At 45.8% G+C, this 20199-nt stretch overlaps 1 protein-coding gene across 3 annotated transcripts in view; it reads right to left on the reverse strand.

Moving 5' to 3' along the window:
- Nucleotides 1-20199, reverse strand: part of AP1B1 (adaptor related protein complex 1 subunit beta 1) — a 58994-nt gene that overhangs the window by 28221 nt on the left and 10574 nt on the right. For all 3 annotated transcript variants that reach the window (XM_084798691.1, XM_084798689.1, XM_084798690.1), the window contains exons 2-3: nt 5054-5115; nt 1643-1748 (exon numbers count right to left, since the gene is read on the reverse strand). In XM_084798691.1, coding sequence (XP_084654817.1) covers nt 1643-1748; nt 5054-5090 — 143 coding nt within the window. In that variant the 5' untranslated portion in view covers nt 5091-5115. The remainder of the gene's footprint in view (nt 1-1642; nt 1749-5053; nt 5116-20199) is intronic.

A 20199-nucleotide genomic window follows, 5' to 3' on the forward strand; every position in this document is an offset into this window, starting at 1 on the left:
TATGACCTTTGCTGTACCTGGTTAAGACTCTTCCCAACAGCCGGGCATGGTGGCGCACGCCTTTAATCCTAGCACTTGGGAGGCAGAGGCAGGCTGATCGCTGTGAGTTCGAGGCCAGCCTAGACTACAAAGTGAGTCCAGGGCAGTCAAGGCTACACAGAGAAACCTTGTCTCGAAAAACCAAAAACCAAAAAAAAAAAAAAAAAAAAGACTCTTCCCAACATAGTACCAGAATGATCCCAGTTACAGGCCTTGAAATGTGGAATACAAAGATCAGTTTTCTGGAATTTGAACCATCACCCTCTGTCTTGATTCCTAGACTTTTATTGCCAAGAACAAGGTAGCATAGAGCATGAAGTGGGAACCCAGCAGGACAGCTTGCCTCAGAGCTGCAGTGGACAAAGTCACCTGCAAAGATGGACGCACAGCAAGAACACATCACTGTGGGGAAGGCAGGGGTGAAGAGCTAACCCTGAATGGCGCTCAGGCTTCGTCAGCAAAGCAAGCTCTTTTGAGGAGGAAGAACCAGGGTGTTTCCTCTGTTAGGAGCTGAAGGAGAACATTTTTTCTTCCTAGAAAGTATGAGACTTACAATGGCCAATCCTTTTAACATGTCTTAACATCATAGTTTATTAAGTGTGTGTGTGTGTGTGTGTGTGTGTGTGTGTGTGTGTACATGGCACCAGGCCTCATGTGTGCCACAGAACACATGTGGAGGTTGGAGGACAACCATGTGGACCTTGAGGGTTGCACACAGGTCATCAGGCTTGGTGGCAGACACCTTTACCCACTGAGGCACCTCATAACCCAGGTGCCTTTTATAATCTGTCCTAACAAGGTCTCTGCTAAGGACCCTCCTACACTGGCTATAGGAGGCCCTTGCTAAGGTTAGCAATAGGGTAGGCAATCTGTGTGGAAGCCTGGACAGTGGGATTGTTCTGCAAAATACAACCAGGGAGCAGCTGAACCTTTGTGGTATGTGCAAGGTAGTCTGACAGAGAGAGGACAGAGTCTGGATTCTGGAAGGTCCAGACTCAATTTCTAGTTGTGCATTAGCCATGTGACTGTTAGGGAGTAATTTTCTTTATTCTTTGTCTCATTTATTTGACAGGCAAAAAAATCATTGCATACAACGGGAAGTGTATAGAACCCATGAGAAAATGTATCTGAAGGTGTTCTGCAGACTAGCCAATACACATTTGGAGTTGTCATGAAATCTATCATCACCTGGAGATGTGTCAATCCAACAGGCAGTTAAACACAGCTATATACAACATGAAGACAGCCTAGACCAGGTGCTGAGTGTTCTTCAAAAAACAAAACAAACAACAAAAACAACCAAACCAAAATGCCCAGCTGTATAGGGTTCATTCTCCTTAAGGGAAGCAATCCTCTGGAGCTTCTGAGAGGGTTTATGCCACACCCTCTCAAATGCCTGCTGCACTTTCAACCCAGTCTGCTTCACTCACTTAGTGCCTGAGCCATTAACATTTTAGCTTGTCATCCATGTGCAAACAGAATCCTGTGTTTGGAAATGAAGTTTGTCAAAAGAGCCAGACGAGGGAATATGTAAGAAGAGCCAAACTGGACCCGAGCCTCATGTTAGTCAGCACCTGGCTGTCACAAGCTTACTCCTGCATACCTGACATCTTTGCCCACAGTCATTGATGCAATCACTTTCTTTACTGCTTCCTTCTTCTTCTCCTTCTTGTCACTGTTAAGCTCTGCTTTCAGCTCAAAGATCTCCCCTAAAGAAAGGAGACAGGCATGAGCAATCCATCCTCACCCTGGTAAGATGACTTTTTTAAACTTAAAAAAAAAAAAAAGATTTAATTACTTTATGTATTTGAGTGCTCTATCTGCATGTACACCTGCAGGCCAGAAGAGGGCATCAGATAACATTACAGATGGTTGTGAGCCACCATGTGGTCACTAGGAATTGAACTCAGGACCTCGGGAAGAGCAGTCAGTACTCTTGAGCTCTGAGCCATCTCTCCAGCCCTGGTCAGATGATTTTTTGCACCAAGTTCCCAGAGAAGTAGGTGGAGGCAGAGAACAGCTTTAGGCCCTTGATTCAGGTAGATCAGGTGATAGTGAGGAGAAGAATTAAGATGAGAGAAGCCTGGAGGCCATGTTGGACTGAAGAATTAGGAGCCAAGGTCTTGAAGGCCAGGTCAGCTTGACTGATAAAAATGTAGAAGACAGCAAGCTCTCCTCAGCCTTCTCATCTGCCCTGATTCCTCAAGGCTGAATGGAACCAGGGCACTGGAGGGTGGGGGAGTTGGCTGATCTCACACGCAGGCTTTTCCTGTTTTCCCAGAACTCTAGGCTCAAACAGCTTGCTCAGGGTTTCACTTCCTCAGCCTGGGGACGGGAATTCAGCTGTTCTACAAGGGCTGAAGCATGTAATAAATTGTTTGCAAGAACTTGATGATGCAGAAAAAGGAACTGAGGGTTTGTGGTTGCCCCACCTCCATCCCATGGAGACAGGACATGCCAACAGATTAGGTGGTGGACGACGATTCCTGAGCCTTTCTCACAACAACCTGCTTTTCTCCATCTTACAGATGAGCAATGGAGGCTGCTCCATAACAGATGAGACAGGCTAAGATTGAAAACCAGGTCTGCTCCCTCCAAAGCCTATGCTCTAACTAAACCCCTCTGCTTGTTTGGCCCTGCCACGGACACTGCTTCTTTGGTCCTGCATGGACACTGCTTGTTTGGCCCTGCCATGGACACTGCTTGTTTGGCCCTGCCATAGACACTGCTTGCCTCTCTGACCCCATTTTCTTGCCTGTTCCTCTCTCCAGACTAGGCAATGAATTCTCTCACTTGCTCTTGGCTGTGAAATGTCCATCTCAGTGCCTGGCACTCTGTTCTGCATGGAGGACAGCTGCTGACCTGATATTAATTAGCCACACAAAGAATCCCAGTCTTATGTTCTTTTTCAAGTCACTTTAGGTGGAGTGAGTTGGGACTGTTATGTGTGGCAAAGTGAAGAAAAAGTTCTAAGATTCATATTGAGAAAAAAGAAAATGAGGGTCTTTTGTTTTTGTTTTTGTTTTTTTAAATCATGATCATAAAAAGAAAGTAAACACGGTTGGCTAAGAACAATGACCTAAAGCCATCTACAGGTGGTGGTGCATTCCTGTAATCCCAGCAATTGGGGAGGCAGAAGCAGGGGGAATCCCTGTGAGTTTGAGGCCAGCCTGCTCTACAAAATAACCAAGGATAACCAGGGCTACACAGAGAAACCCTGTCACGAAAAACCAAAAACCAAACAAACAAAACAAAACAAAAAAGAATAATGACCTAGCAAAGTCTGAGCAGAGTCAATTAAGGACACTGCTTAATGGCACCAGGAATAGTCTTTAGACCCTGTGGTTCAAGTTTATGAAGGAACTCATATTCCTCCTCCACAAGGCACCTGGATCCAGCAGGCAATGGCCCTGACCTCCACAGAGATGGCACTGCTTTACTCAAAGCATATGGCCAGCTGATGGATGGAGGCCCCACGAAGGCTGGTGAGGTGAGCTCAGGGTAGACTGCTTCTGAGATGTCTCCTTCCTCCAACAGGCCCCAACGCAGCCAGTAAGTTCTGGTCCTGAATCACATACAAGGAAACCCATTCCCTCTACCCCCAAGACCACACCCCAGACTCTGGTGCTGTTGCTGCATCTCAGCAGAGCTGTGATCTTGCTCTCCCTAACTCCCTCAGTCTTTTATTACAATCTGCCTGGGATCTTCCCTCACTTATAAAATGATCCAGGAGCCTGGCAGTGGTGGCACATGCCTTTAACCCCAGCACTTGAGAGGCAGAGGCAGGCAATCTCTAAGTTCAAGGCCAGCCTGGTCTACAGAGTGACTTCCAGGACAGCCAGGGCTACACAGAGAAACCCTGTCTTGAAAAACCAAACACCCAACAAACAAGCAAACAAACAAAAACAACCCAGGATGTCAGATTTAGATTTGAATCTAGGTATCTCTACTTATAGTCTTTCAATCTGTCTTTCACAGTCAAGGGGACCCATGACAGGTTTTCATGCTAAGCAGGTTCAGCTTGGTCTTGCTATATATCTAAGCATGGCCTTTAACCCTTGATCTTTCTGCCTTTTCTTCCCAAAGCTGAAACCTTACACACCTGGCAAAACTGTCTTACCTAATTAAGCATCTGCTGGGCCAATAAATAAAATGCTTGCTGATGAACAGGCTTTGGGATCTGACTCGGTGAAACAAGAAGATTAAGAACTTATTGAAAATGAGGTTTTTTGGTTTTTGTTTTTAACATGATCATAAAAAGAGCTGAAGAGATGGCTTTTTGGTTAAAAACACTACCAGAGGTCTGGGCTTTGACTTTCAGTAACCACATGGTGGCTTACAACTCTGTAATTCTTGTTCCAAGGATCCAACACTCTCTTTGGCCTTTCTAGGCAACAGGCAAAGACATGCAGCAAAAAAATCCATGTGTGTGTGTGTGTGTGTGTGTGTGTGTGTGCGCGCGCGCGCGCATCTTGTCAGCAGGCACTGGAAGGGAGAGGGAAAGGAAGGGCTGGCCAGAGAGGTTAAAGCACACCTGCCAGCCACAACTTCCACTGTTTTTTTAAAAGCAGAAAAGAACAGAGTCTCAAAAGACATTATCCCAGCTTGGTAAACTTCAATGCCTCAACTTAACTGGCTTAATACTGAGTCATGCAAGTGAGGGGAAATGTTTACGATAATGAATAACAGGATAAAAACATTTGCTACAACAAGAAGAATAATACCCAGAGATAAGGCCCAGCCTCCTCTCACAGCAGAGCTGCTGACAGGGTGCATGCTTTCCCTGGGGAGGGGGTGGATTTAACTCTTTGAGGCCTTTTCCCCATGCTTGGTGCCAATGTTCTTTCCTGGGCTCTAGAACAAATGCTTAGATTCTTAATCATCAGCTGTGAACAGTTTCTGGATCACCATTCCTAAAGGTGCTTCCAGACCTTCACCCTCCCCGTGGTCCCAACACAGCAGGGAACAGGAGACCTGGGGACATAGCTCAGGTCCGTGGTGAGGCATACAGTACCTTTCTTGGTGGTTGTGAAGTATTTTGAGTCAGTCATTTTGGTCCTCTATCTGTGGCCGGAGCTGTAAGACAGAGAAGAGGGTGGGTCTGTGTTCTATTCCACTGCCGTGAGGGTGTACATGGGGAGCAAGAGAGGGATTCAGAACACACCCAGCAGGGCAAGATAGCAGTTTATCTCTTTTTCCAGGCAAGTGAACTGTTAGATCATGGTGGGTCTTATTTTGGAGGGTAACTGGGGGAAATCGATCAGTGTTTTGATTGTCCATATTTTTTGACCCAAAAAGTTTCCTTCTAGGAATCTCTCCCACAGAATAGGAGCCTGAGGGCATCTGGCTTTTTCATTTTCATTATCTATGACTGTACTGACCATACAGACATTATGGCTGTTAGTAAGCAGACAGTTATAGGGTGACTACAGACTAAACCGTACCTAGAAATAAGAAGCCCGTGACAGTCAGTCATAGCAGGCCCCTTGTTCACTCTGTTCAGCATGCTCTAAATACCCACTCAGCTGCAGGGCTCAGCTCACCGAAGCTCATGGGGTTCCACCTTCACCTCATGTATGCAAATGACCTCGAGAAATGCAAAGCTTAAGAAATGGGGGGAGGAGTAGAGGGACTGGAGAGATGGTTCAGGAGTTTACAACACTCTTGGAGGACCCCAGATTCGGCTCCCAGCACCCACATGGAGGCTCACACCACCTCTAGCTCCAGTTCCAGGGGATCCAAACACACTCTTCTGGCCTCCAAGGACACTGCACACATACGGTGCACATACACACACTCACTTGGGTATACTCTTGCCGATAAAATAAATAGCTTTGAATTGTTATTTATGTGTACTAGTGTTCTGCCTGCACACACACCTGTGCACGTGTGCCCCTGATGCCTGTGCAGGAGTTACAGGCAGCTGTGAGTCACCATGTGGTGCTGAGAATTAAACCTGGGTCTTCTGGAAGAGCAGCTGATGCTCTTAACTGCTGAGCCACCGCCCACCCCCTAAATAAATGAAGCTTAGAGCAGCAAGGCAGGGGTGGGAGTTTCTCCTTTCCACAACTTCCATCAAGTTTCTAAAAATCTACAGTTATCTCTAGAAGGCTGAGTTTGGCACATTGTGACTGCAGTATTTCTCAAGTCTGTCTGACCAGGGTTTTTTGTTTTTGTTTTTTTAAATATAGCACCTCTCAAGATATTACCCAGTGTAAACCTCAATAGTACAAGCACTGTTGCAGTCAGGAGGTCAGAGGGCGCACTGAAGCCTCCGCACTCATCTAGCGCCCACTTCGCTCTTGACCAACAGACGAAGTGGGGGAGACACTGTGAGACGGCTAGCAGGGAAAAGCACTTTGCCATGAAAAATTGACCAGAGAGCTATAGAGGACAGAAAGAACTAACTCGTTAAAACTGACCGGATCTCAACATTCATTCATTCATTCTCCTTCCCTCCCCCGTCTCTCATCTCCCCTCCGCCCCCAGAACCCAAAATAAAGTTTAAAAAAGCAACCACATGGTATGGCATGCCTGTGATCCCAGCACACGGGAGGCAGAGGCAGGCGGAACTCTGTGAGTTCAAGGCCAGCCTGGCCTACAAGAGTGAGTATAGGACAGCCAAGGCTACACAAAGAAACCCTGTCTCCAAAACAAAAACAAAAACAAAAACAAAAACAAAAGACCCAAAAAACAAAAAACAAAATCAAGCAGCTAATAAGCAGGGCATGGCAGCACATGCTTAGAACTCTAGAAGAAGGATCAATGAGTTTAAGGTCAGCCTGAGCTACTAAAACTGTCTCAAAAGGAAAAAAAATCTATCTATCTATCTCTCTTTCTATCTCTCTCTCTCTCTCTCTCTCTCTCTCTCTCTCTCTCTCTCTCTCTCTCTCTCTCCATGGGCCACAACACCTGCATAGCAGCAACTTCTGGGAACTGCTCTGACATTTAATAAGAAGTAATCATTTATTGGCGCCTCTACTAAAATTAGAGGTTTACAAGGCCAGGGAGATAGCTGGTGGTCAAAGTGCTTAGCAATTAAGCATGAAGCCCTGAGTGCTCAGAACTCACGTAAATGAGGGTAGGTATGGCAGCCTGCCTATAATTCCAGTTAGAAAGTGGAATCTCCAGACCAAGCTGCCGAGCAAGACTCAGCCATACTGTTAAGCTCTGAATCTGATGAGTAAGGTGAAGAGCAATCCCAGATGATTTTGGACACCACACAATCCACATACCCTGACACACATGTGAAAATGGGGAAAATGCAGGTACTTTTTTATTCATCCCTACCAGTGGGCTACGTTACAGAGGTTCAAGGGTGCTGTGTAACCTGCTCAGGGAACAGCTTGTAGGCAGCTGAGTGGGAGCATCTCAGTTTTACCTGAGCTCAGGGCGTATGGTCTCTTGAATGAATTCTCCCCCATTGGGGAAGGACAGGACTGTACAGCATTAAGAACTTTGAGAACTTAATGAAAGGGGAACTTGATAATCTGCCTGTAGTTTTTTTTTCCAATTATTCTTTTTTTTTTCCTCCAATATTTATTATATAAATAGTCGTCTGTCTGCATGTACACCTGCAGGCCAGAAGAGAGCACCAGATCACATTATAGGTAGGTGTGAGGCACCATGTGGTTTCTGGAATTGAACTCAGGACCTCTGGAAGAGCAGACAGTTCTCTTAACCATTGAGCTGTCTCTCCAGCCAATACCTGTAGTTTTTCATGGCAGAAAAAACCCACACACCTGCTAGATGTAGTGGAGGTACACGAGTAATGTTAGCACCCAAGGGCTGAGGCAAAAAGATCATAAGGTGAATTCAGATTGAGCTATAGAATGAGACCTTGCCTCAAAAACAAAAGCAAGTCTGCCACAGTGGCACACACCTTGGGAGGCAGAAGTAAGTGGATCTCTGAGTTTGGAGGCTAGTCCATTCTACAGAGTGACTTCCAGGACATCCAAGGCTACACAAACACAAAAAACCTCTCTTAACTTCCTGCCCCCAAACAAAAACAAACAAATTTCCAAAGAAAACTCCATACAGCTAAAAAAGATACCTAAGGTTGGTGGGCTAATAGCTCAAGAGTTGGCGAAGTCTGACAACATGAATTCAATCTCCAGGTCCCACATATTGGCAGGGCCAACTCTTAAAATTTATGCTTTGAGCCGGGCAGTGGTGGCGCACACCTTTAATCCCAGCACTTGGGGGGCAGGGGCAGGCGGATCGCTGTGAGTTTGAGGCTAGCCTGGTTTACAGAGCGAGTTCCAGGACAGTCAAGGCTACACAGAGAAACCCTGTCTCAACAAACAAACAAACAAACAAACAAAAATTTACCCTTTGACCTCCATAAGTGCAGGTTTAAGAAAGACAAAGAGGGAGGAGAAAACAGGCAAAAAAGAAAGACATCTGAATGCAGCAAAGTCACTTCATTTCATCCATTCAGTTGCCTCAATGGAAGGGACTCAAACATGTAGCCCTAATGTGACCTTTGTATTCCCTACTAGGAGGAGGCAAAAGGAAAGGCCATGATGTCACCAATGTGAGCTGTACAGTGTCTTCCCAGCCTGACTGTATTTTTTTTTCCAAGCTCAGTTTGTATTACGACAGGATGGCACTGGAGCTGTCCCCAGCTGTTCCCCCCCCCCCCCCAAGACAAGGTTTCTCTGTGTAGCTTTGGTTGTCCTAGACTCACTTTGTAGACCAGGCTGGCCTAGAACTCACAGCAATCTGCCTGCCTGTCTCCCGAGTGCTGGGATTAATGGCATGCACCATCCATACTGGGCTTCCCCAGCTGTTTTCAGTCATCAATGGAACACTAGCATAGATAGTCTGAGGTTGTTTTAAGTCCTTATGGATTCCACAGAACAGCAGTTATCATTCTGTGGGTCATGACCCCTTTGTCAAACTCTCCATATATATCTCTAAAAGTATTTACATTATGATTCATAACAGAAGCAAAATTAGCTAAAAGGTAGCAGTGAAAATAACTTTCTGTTGGGGGTCAGCACAACATAAGGAACTGTATTAGAGGGCTGCAGCGTTAGGAAGGTTGAGAACCACTGCCATAAAAGAACAGGGGCTTCACTAGCAACAGTGTAAAGAAAAAAAAGACACAATTCTATTTTCTTTTGCAAAGTTCAGAAAGAAGGAAGGCCCCTTCACACTAAAACGTCCAGAAAGAGCAGAAGAGACACCATATCTAATGGTGTAAGTCTTGCATGGTGCTTCAGAAAAGATCTGAGTGCTGCAGGGGAGCCTCTGCATAAGCCAGGATGGAAACAACTGTAAGGGAGGCGCATGTCTGCTTGCCTCACAGCTGGCACGGGCCACCTTCAGGCCCCACACAGGGCTCTGCATAAGGCCAGGGTTCAACTGACAGTTCTTCAGAGAAACATAAAGAGGCCACTGGAGACTCCTGGAACACCTTTTGACTGGCAGCTCCGTTATGTAATGCCATGCATTCATTATCAGCAGTAATTTGCTTATATTAAATATGTTCTTTTGTACATGCACACAGCTGCTTTTTTCAGAATGCTAATGAGGTAAAAAAATATCAAGAGGGCTGGAGAGATGGCTCAGAGGTTAAGAGGACTGACTGTTCTGCTGCTCTTCCAAAGGTCCTGAGTTCAATTCCCAGCAACCACATGGTGGCTCACAACCATCTATAATGAGATCTGTGCCCTCTTCTGGCCTTCAAACACTGTATACATAATAAATAAAATCTTTAAAAAAAAAGTTGGATTTTAGGTAGAGTTAGCGATGATAATCAACCTTTAAAAAAATATCAAGAGTTTTCTGCTGTATCATAAAGGGCTACATGGTAAAGAAATCAATTTGAGATCATAACTGCCCCAAAAGTCCAAACCAGGAGAGCTCCTGTCCGGTGCTGAGTCTAGAGAATGATTAAGGCTGCAACCCAGAGAGCCACCGAGTGCAGCGCCTGAGCCTCTCCAGCATTAAATCTAGAGGGAAATAACTGGGCGTGGAGAGGCATGCCTGTAGCCCAGCACTTGGGAGGCCAAGAAAGCATGAAAGCAGAGTGCACAGTAAGATTGAGTCTTAAAGTAACAAGCTAACAAACAATCTGTAAATACTCAGTTGGAAGGAATAAAACCCACCAAGAACTACATCAGATATCCAACATTAGGCTGTTGCGGAGTTTTTTCTTCTGCAGTGGAGGAGGCTGTCAGGGACTTCCCCTCCTCTGCAGACTCAGCGTATCATCTAGGAGCCCTGATTTCCCAGGACAAACCTGCCAGGGACAGATTGAGTGTTGCACGCAACTGACCAGGAGAAGGAAGGAACGGAAAAGCTTCTTTTTATAGATAGATGGATGGATAGACAGACAGACAAATAAGATAGGTAGGCAGGCAGGCACACAGACAAGACAAGACAGAAGATGGGACAGTCTATATCCCAGCTCCTCAGAAGGCTGAGGCAAGGACTGCTTGAGCCAAGAGCCCAGGCCAGCCTGTCAAGCCACCCGCTCTGCAGTAGAGTTTCTGACACATCTTCCATAGTATAACGACGACGCACAAATTTGAGCTGGCCCTAATATGCTAATTTCTGCAGCATCTATTTTGCAGATCCCTCTGCAGAAGGCCCAGTGGGACAGATAATACAGAAATTGTGTTCCTCCAAAGCTGATCACGTCCAGAAATTAGAGGAAAGGGATACAGAGAAAAGTGAGAATGATTTGGAAAGCTACCCAAATGCCCAGGCTAAAAATAAAGACACCATCACTCCACTGTGAACGCAAGCCCCCGACAGCTTGGTGATCTGCGGTAGGGTGCAGTCCCTGTGTCCGCTCTTTAATAAGCCTCCTCACACCAGCACCAGGTCTTACTTTAGTTGTCTCTTAGCTGTCAGTGCAGGGAAGATCTTACATTCTCTCTGAAGAAATGGAAAAAACAAAAACAAAACAAAAAACCCATTCAGCCCTGAATGCAGCAGCACATTCCTCATGGTACCAGCTGTGGCCTGCATCACATCTCTCTCGCATGCAAGAGGCCAAAGGTGCCAAGGCCCTGTCCTCTGATGTGTCCGATCAAGTACATGAACCACATTTAAAAGTTAAGTGGCCAATTTAGACCAGCAAAAGTATAAAGGCTTAGATTCTCTTTTTGTGAGTGGCAGAAGACATTTTCAAAAGAAGTAGTTAAATTGCATGTAGTAGTTCACACCCATATTACTAGGGCAGGAAATAGAGGCAGGAGGGTTGCCATGAGTTTGAGGCTAGCCTGGGCTACACAGCAACAATTTGTCTGGAATAAATAAACAAACAAGGCAGTAATTTGGTAATAGAAACCACTCTGGTGGAAAGAGACCACATTTGGGGCTGCGTTTAGAAACGCCTCGAGGAGAAGGCACTCCTAGAACAACTAACTGGCCTCCCTCAAGAGCCACTGCCATCATCCCACCTCCAGCAGGATGCCCTGAGACTCTTCGTGCCACACCATACAGCAGATTCTTAGTAACTCACTTTAAAACAAGCACATTTGTATATTTACTTGTTGTTGTTGGACATCTTTGTGGAGATCAGAGGACAAGGGGGGGAACTGGTTGTCTTCTTCTACCATGCAGGTTCCATGGACCGCGCTCAGATCTCTAAGCTTGGTAGCAACCATCTTCCCCTGTCAAGCCATCTCCATGGCACTAACCTCACTTTTTTAAGACTTAAAGAAACCAAACACTAAAAGCTGAAAAGTAGCAGTTTCCCTTAGCAGGCTGATTAAGCAGCCCTTGCTAAGAACCACTGGCACACTGACCATGGGGGTGTTCAAGGACGGAAAACTACATCCAAAGGCAAAAAGAAGCCCCTCAAAAATCCACCTCATAACAATATTCCTAGCTAGGCCAGCAAGATGGCTCAGTGGATAATGGCAACTTGAGTTTCATCACCAGGTGGATGAAAGGACTGACCACACACACACACACACACACACACACACACACACACACACACACACACACACACACGATGGCATGTGTGTGCACATACAGGTAAAATAAAGTTAAGAAGCCGGGCGTGGTGTCGTACACCTTTAATCCCAGCACTTGGGAGGCAGAGGCAGGCGGATTGCTGTGAGTTCAAGGCCAGCCTGGTCTACAAAGTGAGTCCAGGACAGCCAAGGCTACACAGAGAAACCCTGTCTTGAAAAACCAAAAAAAAATAAAAAATAAAAATAAATAAATAAAGTTAAGATTAGGCTTAAGAAAGTCTTCAACACTTTTCAAATATTTTGTCTTCATATAATTTATCTAAATTTAAATTTTAAAATAAGAAATATAAACTATCTGCTAGGCAGTGGCAGGACTTAGGAGGCAGACGCAGGCGGATGTGAGTTCAAGGCCAGCCTAGTCTACAAAGCAAGTCCAGGGTAGCCAAGACAACACAAAGAAACCCTGTCTTAGCCAGGTGGTGGGGGCGCACGCCTTTAATCCCAGCACTTGGGAGGCAGAGACAGGTGGATCACTGTGAGTTTGAGGCCAGCCTGGTCTACAAAGTGAGTCCAGGACAGCCAAGGCTACACAGAGAGACCCTGTCTTGAAAAACTAAAAAAAAAAAAAAAAAAAAGAGAGAGAGAGAGAGAGAGACCCTGTCTTGAAAAACAAAAACAAACAAACACACAAAAAACATATATATTACCTGTTTTAAGCTAATAAAATGAATTTAAATATAAGAACATATGCAGCCCTGGCAAGTCTGCCTCTACCTCCTGAGTGCTAGGATTAAAGGTGTGTGCTGCCATGCCCAGCTACTAATAATTTTATTTATGTTTAAAGTTTTTAGGTTTATTTATTTTGTGTATAAATGTTTTGCTTGCATATATGTATATGTACCACATATGTGCCTAGTGGCTGAATAGATCAGAAGAGAGTGACAGATCCCAAGAAAACTGGTCTTATGGATGGTTGTTAGTCACCATGTGGGTACCAGGAGTTGAACCTGGGTCCTCTGCAAGAGCAACAGGTGCTCTTAACTGAGCCATCTCTCCAGTTCTTATTACTAGCAACTTTATAATAAAACTGTGTGCTCGTGTGTGAAGTGCAGGCACACTCATACCTCAGCACATGTATGGAGGTCACGGGGCCACCCTCAGTACCAATTCCTGGCTTTTATCTTACTCCCTGTGGTATTTCCCAGGCTCGCTGGCCCGTGAGTTCAGGGAATCTCCTGTCTCCACCTCCCATCTTACCAAGGGAGTGTTGGGATTACAGGTCCATACACCACATCACATCCTAGCGATCTGAACTCAGGTCCACACAAGTGTGATAAGACTTTTCCCTACTCAATCATTGCCCCAGCCTAACAGTAATTTTTGGAAAAAAAAATTTTTTTTTGAGATAGGGCTTCTCTGTGTAGCCTTGGCTGTCCTGGACTCACTTTGTAGACCAGGCTGGCCTCAAACTCACAACAATCCACCTGCCTCTGCCTCCAACTTTAAATTTTTTAAACTGCATTTTATGTGTGTGAGTGTTTGCCTGCCTGCATTTATGTGCACCACATGTGTGCTCCGAATCCCTTGGAACTGGAGTTATGGATGGTTATAAACCAACATGTGGGTACTAAGTAGCAAGCCCAGGTCCTCTGCAACAGCAAGGTGTTCTTAACTGCTGAGCCCTAACTCTAACTCACACATTCCTCTAACTTTTTAGAGGAATGACTACTGTACTGAAGTTAGTCAACTTCACTGCGTTTTTAAAACTGTACTCAGTATGTGTACATTTATGCACACACATACACCCATGTCCCAACATGGATGTGTAAGTCAGAGGATAACTTACAGAATTAGATCTCTCCTCCCACCATGTGGGTCCCAGAGATAAAACTCAGGTTTTATCAGGCTTGGCAGCAAGTGTCTTTACCTCCTGAGCCACTGTGCCATGGTCTTAAAATGGGGAGATCAGCCGGGTATGGTGGCGCACGCCTTTAATCCCAGCCCTGGGAAGGCAGAGGTAGTGAGTTTGCTGTGAGTTCGAGGCCAGCCTAGTCTACAAAAGAGAGTCCAGGATAGCCAAGGACTGTTACATAGAGAAACCCTGATTTGAAAAACCTAAAAAAAAAAAAAAAAAAAAAAGACGGGGGTGGGTGGGAGATCAGCACCTGCTGATCTGTGTTCCTCACATATTTCTTCCTACAGGGGGCAGTATCAGAATGATCAAATGTAAACAAAAGCTGAGAAGTACCTCACTGAGCAGGCACTGAGCATGCATGAAACCCTGGGTTTTTTTCTTAAATATTTTATTTAATTTTAATTTATGTGCATTGGTGAAGGGGTGTCAGATCTTGGAGTTACAGACAGTTGTGAGCTGCCATGTGGGTGCTGGGAATTGAACCCAGGTCCTTTAGAAGAGCAGGCAGTGCTCTTAACCACTGAGCCATCTCTCCAGCCCTGAAACCCTGGGTTTGATCCTCAGCATCAAGCAAAACTCAACCGACCAATCAGAGTAAATTGGTTTGGTTTTGGCTTTGGTTTTTGGAGACAGGGTTTCTCTGTGTAGCCTTGGCTGTCCTGGACTTGCTTTGTAGACTAGGCTGGTCTCGAACTCACAAGGATCAGCCTGCCTCTGCCTCTGCCTCCCTAGTGCTGGGACTAAAGGCGTGCGCCATCGCACCTGGCTCAGCCAGTGCTCTTAACTGCCAAGTCATGTCTCCAGCCCAACGAGCTTTTACCATGACTATCCAAGACACTCAATGGAAATGCAAGATGCAAAGTATACAAAGTATGCTAGTATCACTATTTTAAATGAATATTAATAAAATGCAAGTGTCTTATAAGTTTGTAAATGTTTCTATAATCCTTAAAAGGACACGAAAGTTATCCGTGGTTTCTTCCTGAAAGGAAACTGGGATCTAGGAATGGGATCTGAGACTGACTATTTACTCTTTGATATAACTTGGAAACTCTGTGCTGTATACCTGCTACCTGTTTAAACGTAAAGCAACTTAGATGCATTGGTATATTTATCCCCAACACTGGCTCATCAATATGCTTTAACCCTCCTGCCCCAGAGCTTCCTTCCTCTGTAGCCAGAGGGACACAGGACTCCCGGTATAGACTCACTCCTATCTCCAACCTTTCCAGAGCCTTCTTCATACCTCTAATTTGGAACCTGTTCTGTTTAATGCTGTGAACTCAGTGACTGGCACTGTGCCTGGCACATTCCAGGAGCTCACCAAATGTTGGCTGGCTCAATGAATGAAAAGGCGGGTTCCTAAGGAAGCTACAAAACCAAGGACTCACAACAAATCAAGCTCTGTGACAAGCAGCAGACAGACCAGGAACAGAAGGCTTTGCAGTTAACTTTCAACAAATACTGCAAGGCTGAGCCGATGCCAAGATGGCTCCCAGAAGTCTGGCTTTACTACAAACAGCTGTGTGGCTTTGGGAGTAAACTTCACATTTTCCAATTGTCAAAGGAGCTTCAGACTCCCTCCCCCCACAGGTGAAAGTGCAACTTTAATGACAGAAGGAAAGCTAAGGGGCTAAATCCTGGTTCATCCAACCAAGCCCTTGGTTTCCCTCCTCACCTGGGGCCCCCAGGCAGCCCATGGTTCTAAGCACAGTTTGAAAACCAATAGGATAGCAGACTCCTCCCACATTTAAAATATTCCGATTTGCTACTCAATGTAGGAGCCATTTCCCCACCAGCGGACTTTCTTCTGGTGTCAAATAAAAGGAAGCAATGTGTGATCTCTGTAAACACGATAAGGTGTTTCTTTGTTTTGTTTTTTGAGTCAGGGTTTCTCTGTGTAGCCTTGGTTGTCCTGGACTGGCTTTGTAGACCAGGCTGGCCTCAAACTCACAGAGATCAGCCTGCCTCTGCCTCCCTAGTGCTGGGATTAAAGGTGTGCGCCACCATGCCCAGTGATAAGGGGTTTCTTTCTTTTTTTTTTAAATCTTTATTGTATAGAAATACACATATATATATATATATAAAATCCCCCCAAAGATGCTATTCTCTCATTTCCCCGTCTTCCTCCTCCTCTTCAATGCCTCTGATATAAAGGACATTATTACATGATAAGGTGTTTCTAAGGGGACAAAAAAGGAAAAAAAAATCAGCACGCAGCCAAGCAGAGACAATAAACCTTATTAGTTTTTCTTATGATTTTTTTTTTTTACAATTATTTGTCTGTCAGGGGTGGGGGATGTCTCTGCCACAGCCTGAGTGTGGCAGTAAGAGGACAGCTTGTAGGAGTCGGTTCTCTCCTTCCACCATGTGGATTCCAGGAACTGACCTCAGCTCATGAGGCTTGGGGACAAGTGCCTTTACCATCTCACAGGCCCTGTTTGGATTTTTGAGACAGAATGTCCCAGTTGGCTTTTTGTTCACTTGACACAAACCTACACACTATCTAGGAAGAGATGATCTTGAGACAATGCCTCTCCCCAGGCTGCCTGTAGACAAGTCTGTAGGGCATCTTTTTCGTAATGATTGCTGTGGAGGGCCCACCTCACTGTGGGTGGTGCCACCCCTGGGCAGGTGTTCTAGGTGTAGAAGAGAGCAGGCTGAGCAAGCCATAGCTTCTGCCTCAGTTCCTGTGATGTGGAGCTGTAAACTAAAGGAAAGCCTTACCTCCCCAAGCTGCGTCTGGTCACGGAGGCCATCATGTAGGTCAGGCTAGCCTCAAACTCAGGCTCCTCTTGCCTCAGCTGAGGACAGGATTACAGGTATGTACCACCTGCTGAGTTACTTAAGTCTTTAGTAGGAAGGAACAACATAACACTGAGGCCAGGCATTGGCCAGGGCAGGACTTTCTTCCTTTCAGGGCAGTGTCTTGTCAGAGCCGTGCGGGCTCTACCCTGAGAAGCTTGAGGATGACATGCTAGCACATGCGTTGACCACCGCGGGCATGTGGTCAGTTAATGAGGGAGTGGATCAGCAGAACAGACCGGAAAGAGATGAGAACCATCTAAGGAGTTCTGACTCAGGTGCCAGCACCAGCTCTGACCGCACGGACACTTAGGCAGGGAAAACTGACCCCTGAAGGCCGATGGCTGTTTAACCGATGACTGTTAAACCCTTCCCTGGGGAGAGCTGCTCAGAAACCTGCTGTGTGCATCTGTGGATCTCAAGGACACCAGGACTAACCTAGAATAGGCGCAGAGGTACAAGGTGTCAGCCCAGCCCTCGGGAGGCCGAGCGACAAGGATCACGAGTTCCAGGCCAGCTCAGGTTTCACAGTGAGACCCTGGCTCAGAAGTACAGAGAAAAGAAAGGGGAAAGGCCAAGGAAGAAAGAATGGAAAGAGCTTTCTTCAGCCAGGAGAAAAGGCCAGTTGGTTAAGTGCTTGTCAAGCAAGTGTGAGGACCTGAGTCCTCCAGAAGTCACATGAAAAGCTGATGGTACACACCTGTGACAGGTGGCGCCTGACGCTTACTAGCCAAACTAGAAAAATTAGCGAGTTCCAGGCCAGTGAGAAAACATCTCAAAAATCAAGACGGACAGCACCTGAGGAACAGCTCAAGCTGGCCTCAGGCCTCCACAAGCACATGAATGTAGCCACACACTCATGCACCAGCACACACGTGGAAACACACACAATGGAGGGGTTAGAGTGTGGCTGCCACTTGTCCTTCACCTAAGACCACACTTTGGTCACTGCATGTGCTCTGCTCTTTCAGCTCTGTCTTGAGCACAGAGGCGGGCTTAGCTAGCTGATGTGCTCTGTACTCTGCCTAACTGTGACCCGCCCCCAGGAGGCTGAGTTGGGCTCCAGGCACTTCTCCCTGCCTGACAATCTTTTTGACTTTTACTTTTTCTAGTGGTTGCTGACAGAACCTAGTGTCAAAGCTGCAAAGCAAACATTCTACAAAGGAGCCACCAACACTCTCCACCCAACAGTCTTATAAAAGGTAAGGGTTCCCCACAGGTAAGCACCACCATTCACGTAAAGACAGGGAACAGGTAAGGCCAACGCAAAGACGAAAAGGTGAGTCATTAGCAGAAAAACCAGACTTTAGACTTTCTCTCTGAGACAGTGTGGTCACCAGACTCATACAGGCAGCTCAGCACCTATGAAAACAATATTCCATGTTCTTCAGGCTTGGCATGAAATGCAGAACAAAGATGGTGAAGACAGAAGTACAACTAACAGAGACACCCCAGAGAGTTTTAAATCTAGTCCTCACAGGGCTGGCAGGATGGCTGAGCAGGTAGGGGTGCTTGCCACCAAGCCTGATGAACTGAGTTGACTCCAAGGACCCATGTGTGAGAGAGAATCCTCCAAGTCGTCCTCTGACTTCCACACACTTATGGCACACGCAATAAGTAAATGGACTAAAAGTACATCAATTAAAAACTTCATCTTCATAGTATCTGTGAAGACTTTAATAACTAGAAATGCTAGCTCCAGACAGGCACAGGTAGAAATGCTAGCTCCAGAAAGGCACAGCTAGAAAATGCTAGTTCTAGAAAGGCACAGCTAGAAATGCTAGCTCCAGAAAGGCACAGCTAGAAATGCTAGCTCCAGAAAGGCACAGGTAGAAATGCTAGCTCCAGAAAGGCACAGCTAGAAATGCTAGCTCCAGAAAGGCACAGCTAGAAATGCTAGCTCCAGAAAGGCACAGCTAGAAATGCTAGCTCCAGACAGGTACAGCTAGAAAACAGCAGTGACAACACCTCTGAGCACTATCTTATGAGGAGGTCACAATGTCCCACTCTGTCCAGAGAGGTAAATACCCTCCTTTGAAGAAAGCCCTGGTAGAAATGCACACAGGTCAAGCTAAAGGGTACAGGCTATGGGCTGCCACACATCCTTGCAGAATTCCTCAGATGTTGAATAGCAGGTTACTTTAGGGCCCATCTAGCTACCTGGAACAGCAGGACCATCAGGTTTGGTAACATGCCTCGTAAAAGCCTGTCTGGGTAAGCCTGCCAAGCCAGGAGTCTCTTGGGATTTGGATGAGAACTGATTAATCAAAGCAATCTCTTGAGGCTCATAGTAATTAAAAGCTTCAAAATGAAAAAGACCAAAAGGTAGAAAAGTACCAAAGCAAAAGTCCTTCATCAGCAGTGAGCCTCAAGAATCTAATTTCAGAATCAGCTGTCAGTTTCCAAGGAAATCTCCAACAATAATGTGTTGAAAGCTGTTGTCCAAGAAAGAAAGAAAGAAAAAAGAAAAAACAGCCACATTCCTCTGGATTAAAAAACAACAACAAAATGAACAACAACAACAAAAAAAACCCCTGCCTGTCAGGTGGTACACGCCTTTAGGAGGCAGAGGCAGGTGGATCTCTGAGTTCCAGGCCAGCCTGGTCTACAGAGAGTGTTCCAGGACAGCCAGGGCTACACAGTGAAACCCTGTCTGGAAAAACAAACAAACAAAAACCCTAAACAATAATAAAAATAATAATAAAACAGAGCCAGGCAGTGGTGGCACATGCCTTTAATCCCAGCATTTGGGAGGCAGAGGCAGGCGGATCACTGTGAGTTTGAGGCCAGCCTGGTCTACAAAGTGAATCCAGGACAGCCAAGGCTACACAGAGAAACCCTGTCTCAAAAATTAATTAATTAATTTTAAAAAACAAGTTCGCTGGGCATGGTGGTGCACACCTGTAGTTCTAGCACTTGGGAGGCAGAGGCAGGTGGATCACTGTGAGTTCAAGACCAGCATGGTCTACAAAGCAAGTGCAGGACAGCCAAAATAACACAGAGAAACTCTGTCTCAAAGAACTAAAAAAACAAAACAAACAACAAGCTGGTTGTTGTGGTAAACACCTTTGATCCCAGCACTTGGGAGGCAGAGATCCTGTTTCAGAAAACAAAACTAATAAAAATAATAATAAAACCAAAATGATCAAATTAGTAAGGACTTCTTTATGACAATACTCATGTTAACATAAAAAGAAAGAAGCCAAAGACCACAGAACAAGGCTCACTACAGTCTGTTTTCCCATCTACCACAGGGAACACTTTCTGGAGACCTGTGTGGAGTGCCATCCACTGCCGGGCTGGGACTGTGCCCACACAAGAGCTGTACACAGTAGGCCAAAGACAGGACTGCAGAGGACAGAAGAGTCATCTGCCCTTCAGAAAACTGTCAAATCTCAGAGGGGAGTCCTGAGATGCATCATGTATGCACTTGGAAAGTGGAGCCAATCGAAATGGAGAGTTTGAGGCCTGGGCTGGGCTACACAGCAAGACCACATCACA

Source organism: Acomys minous (assembly GCF_964271855.1).
Source record: "Acomys minous genome assembly, chromosome: 10".
In the NCBI taxonomy this organism is placed as follows: Eukaryota; Metazoa; Chordata; class Mammalia; order Rodentia; family Muridae; genus Acomys; species Acomys minous.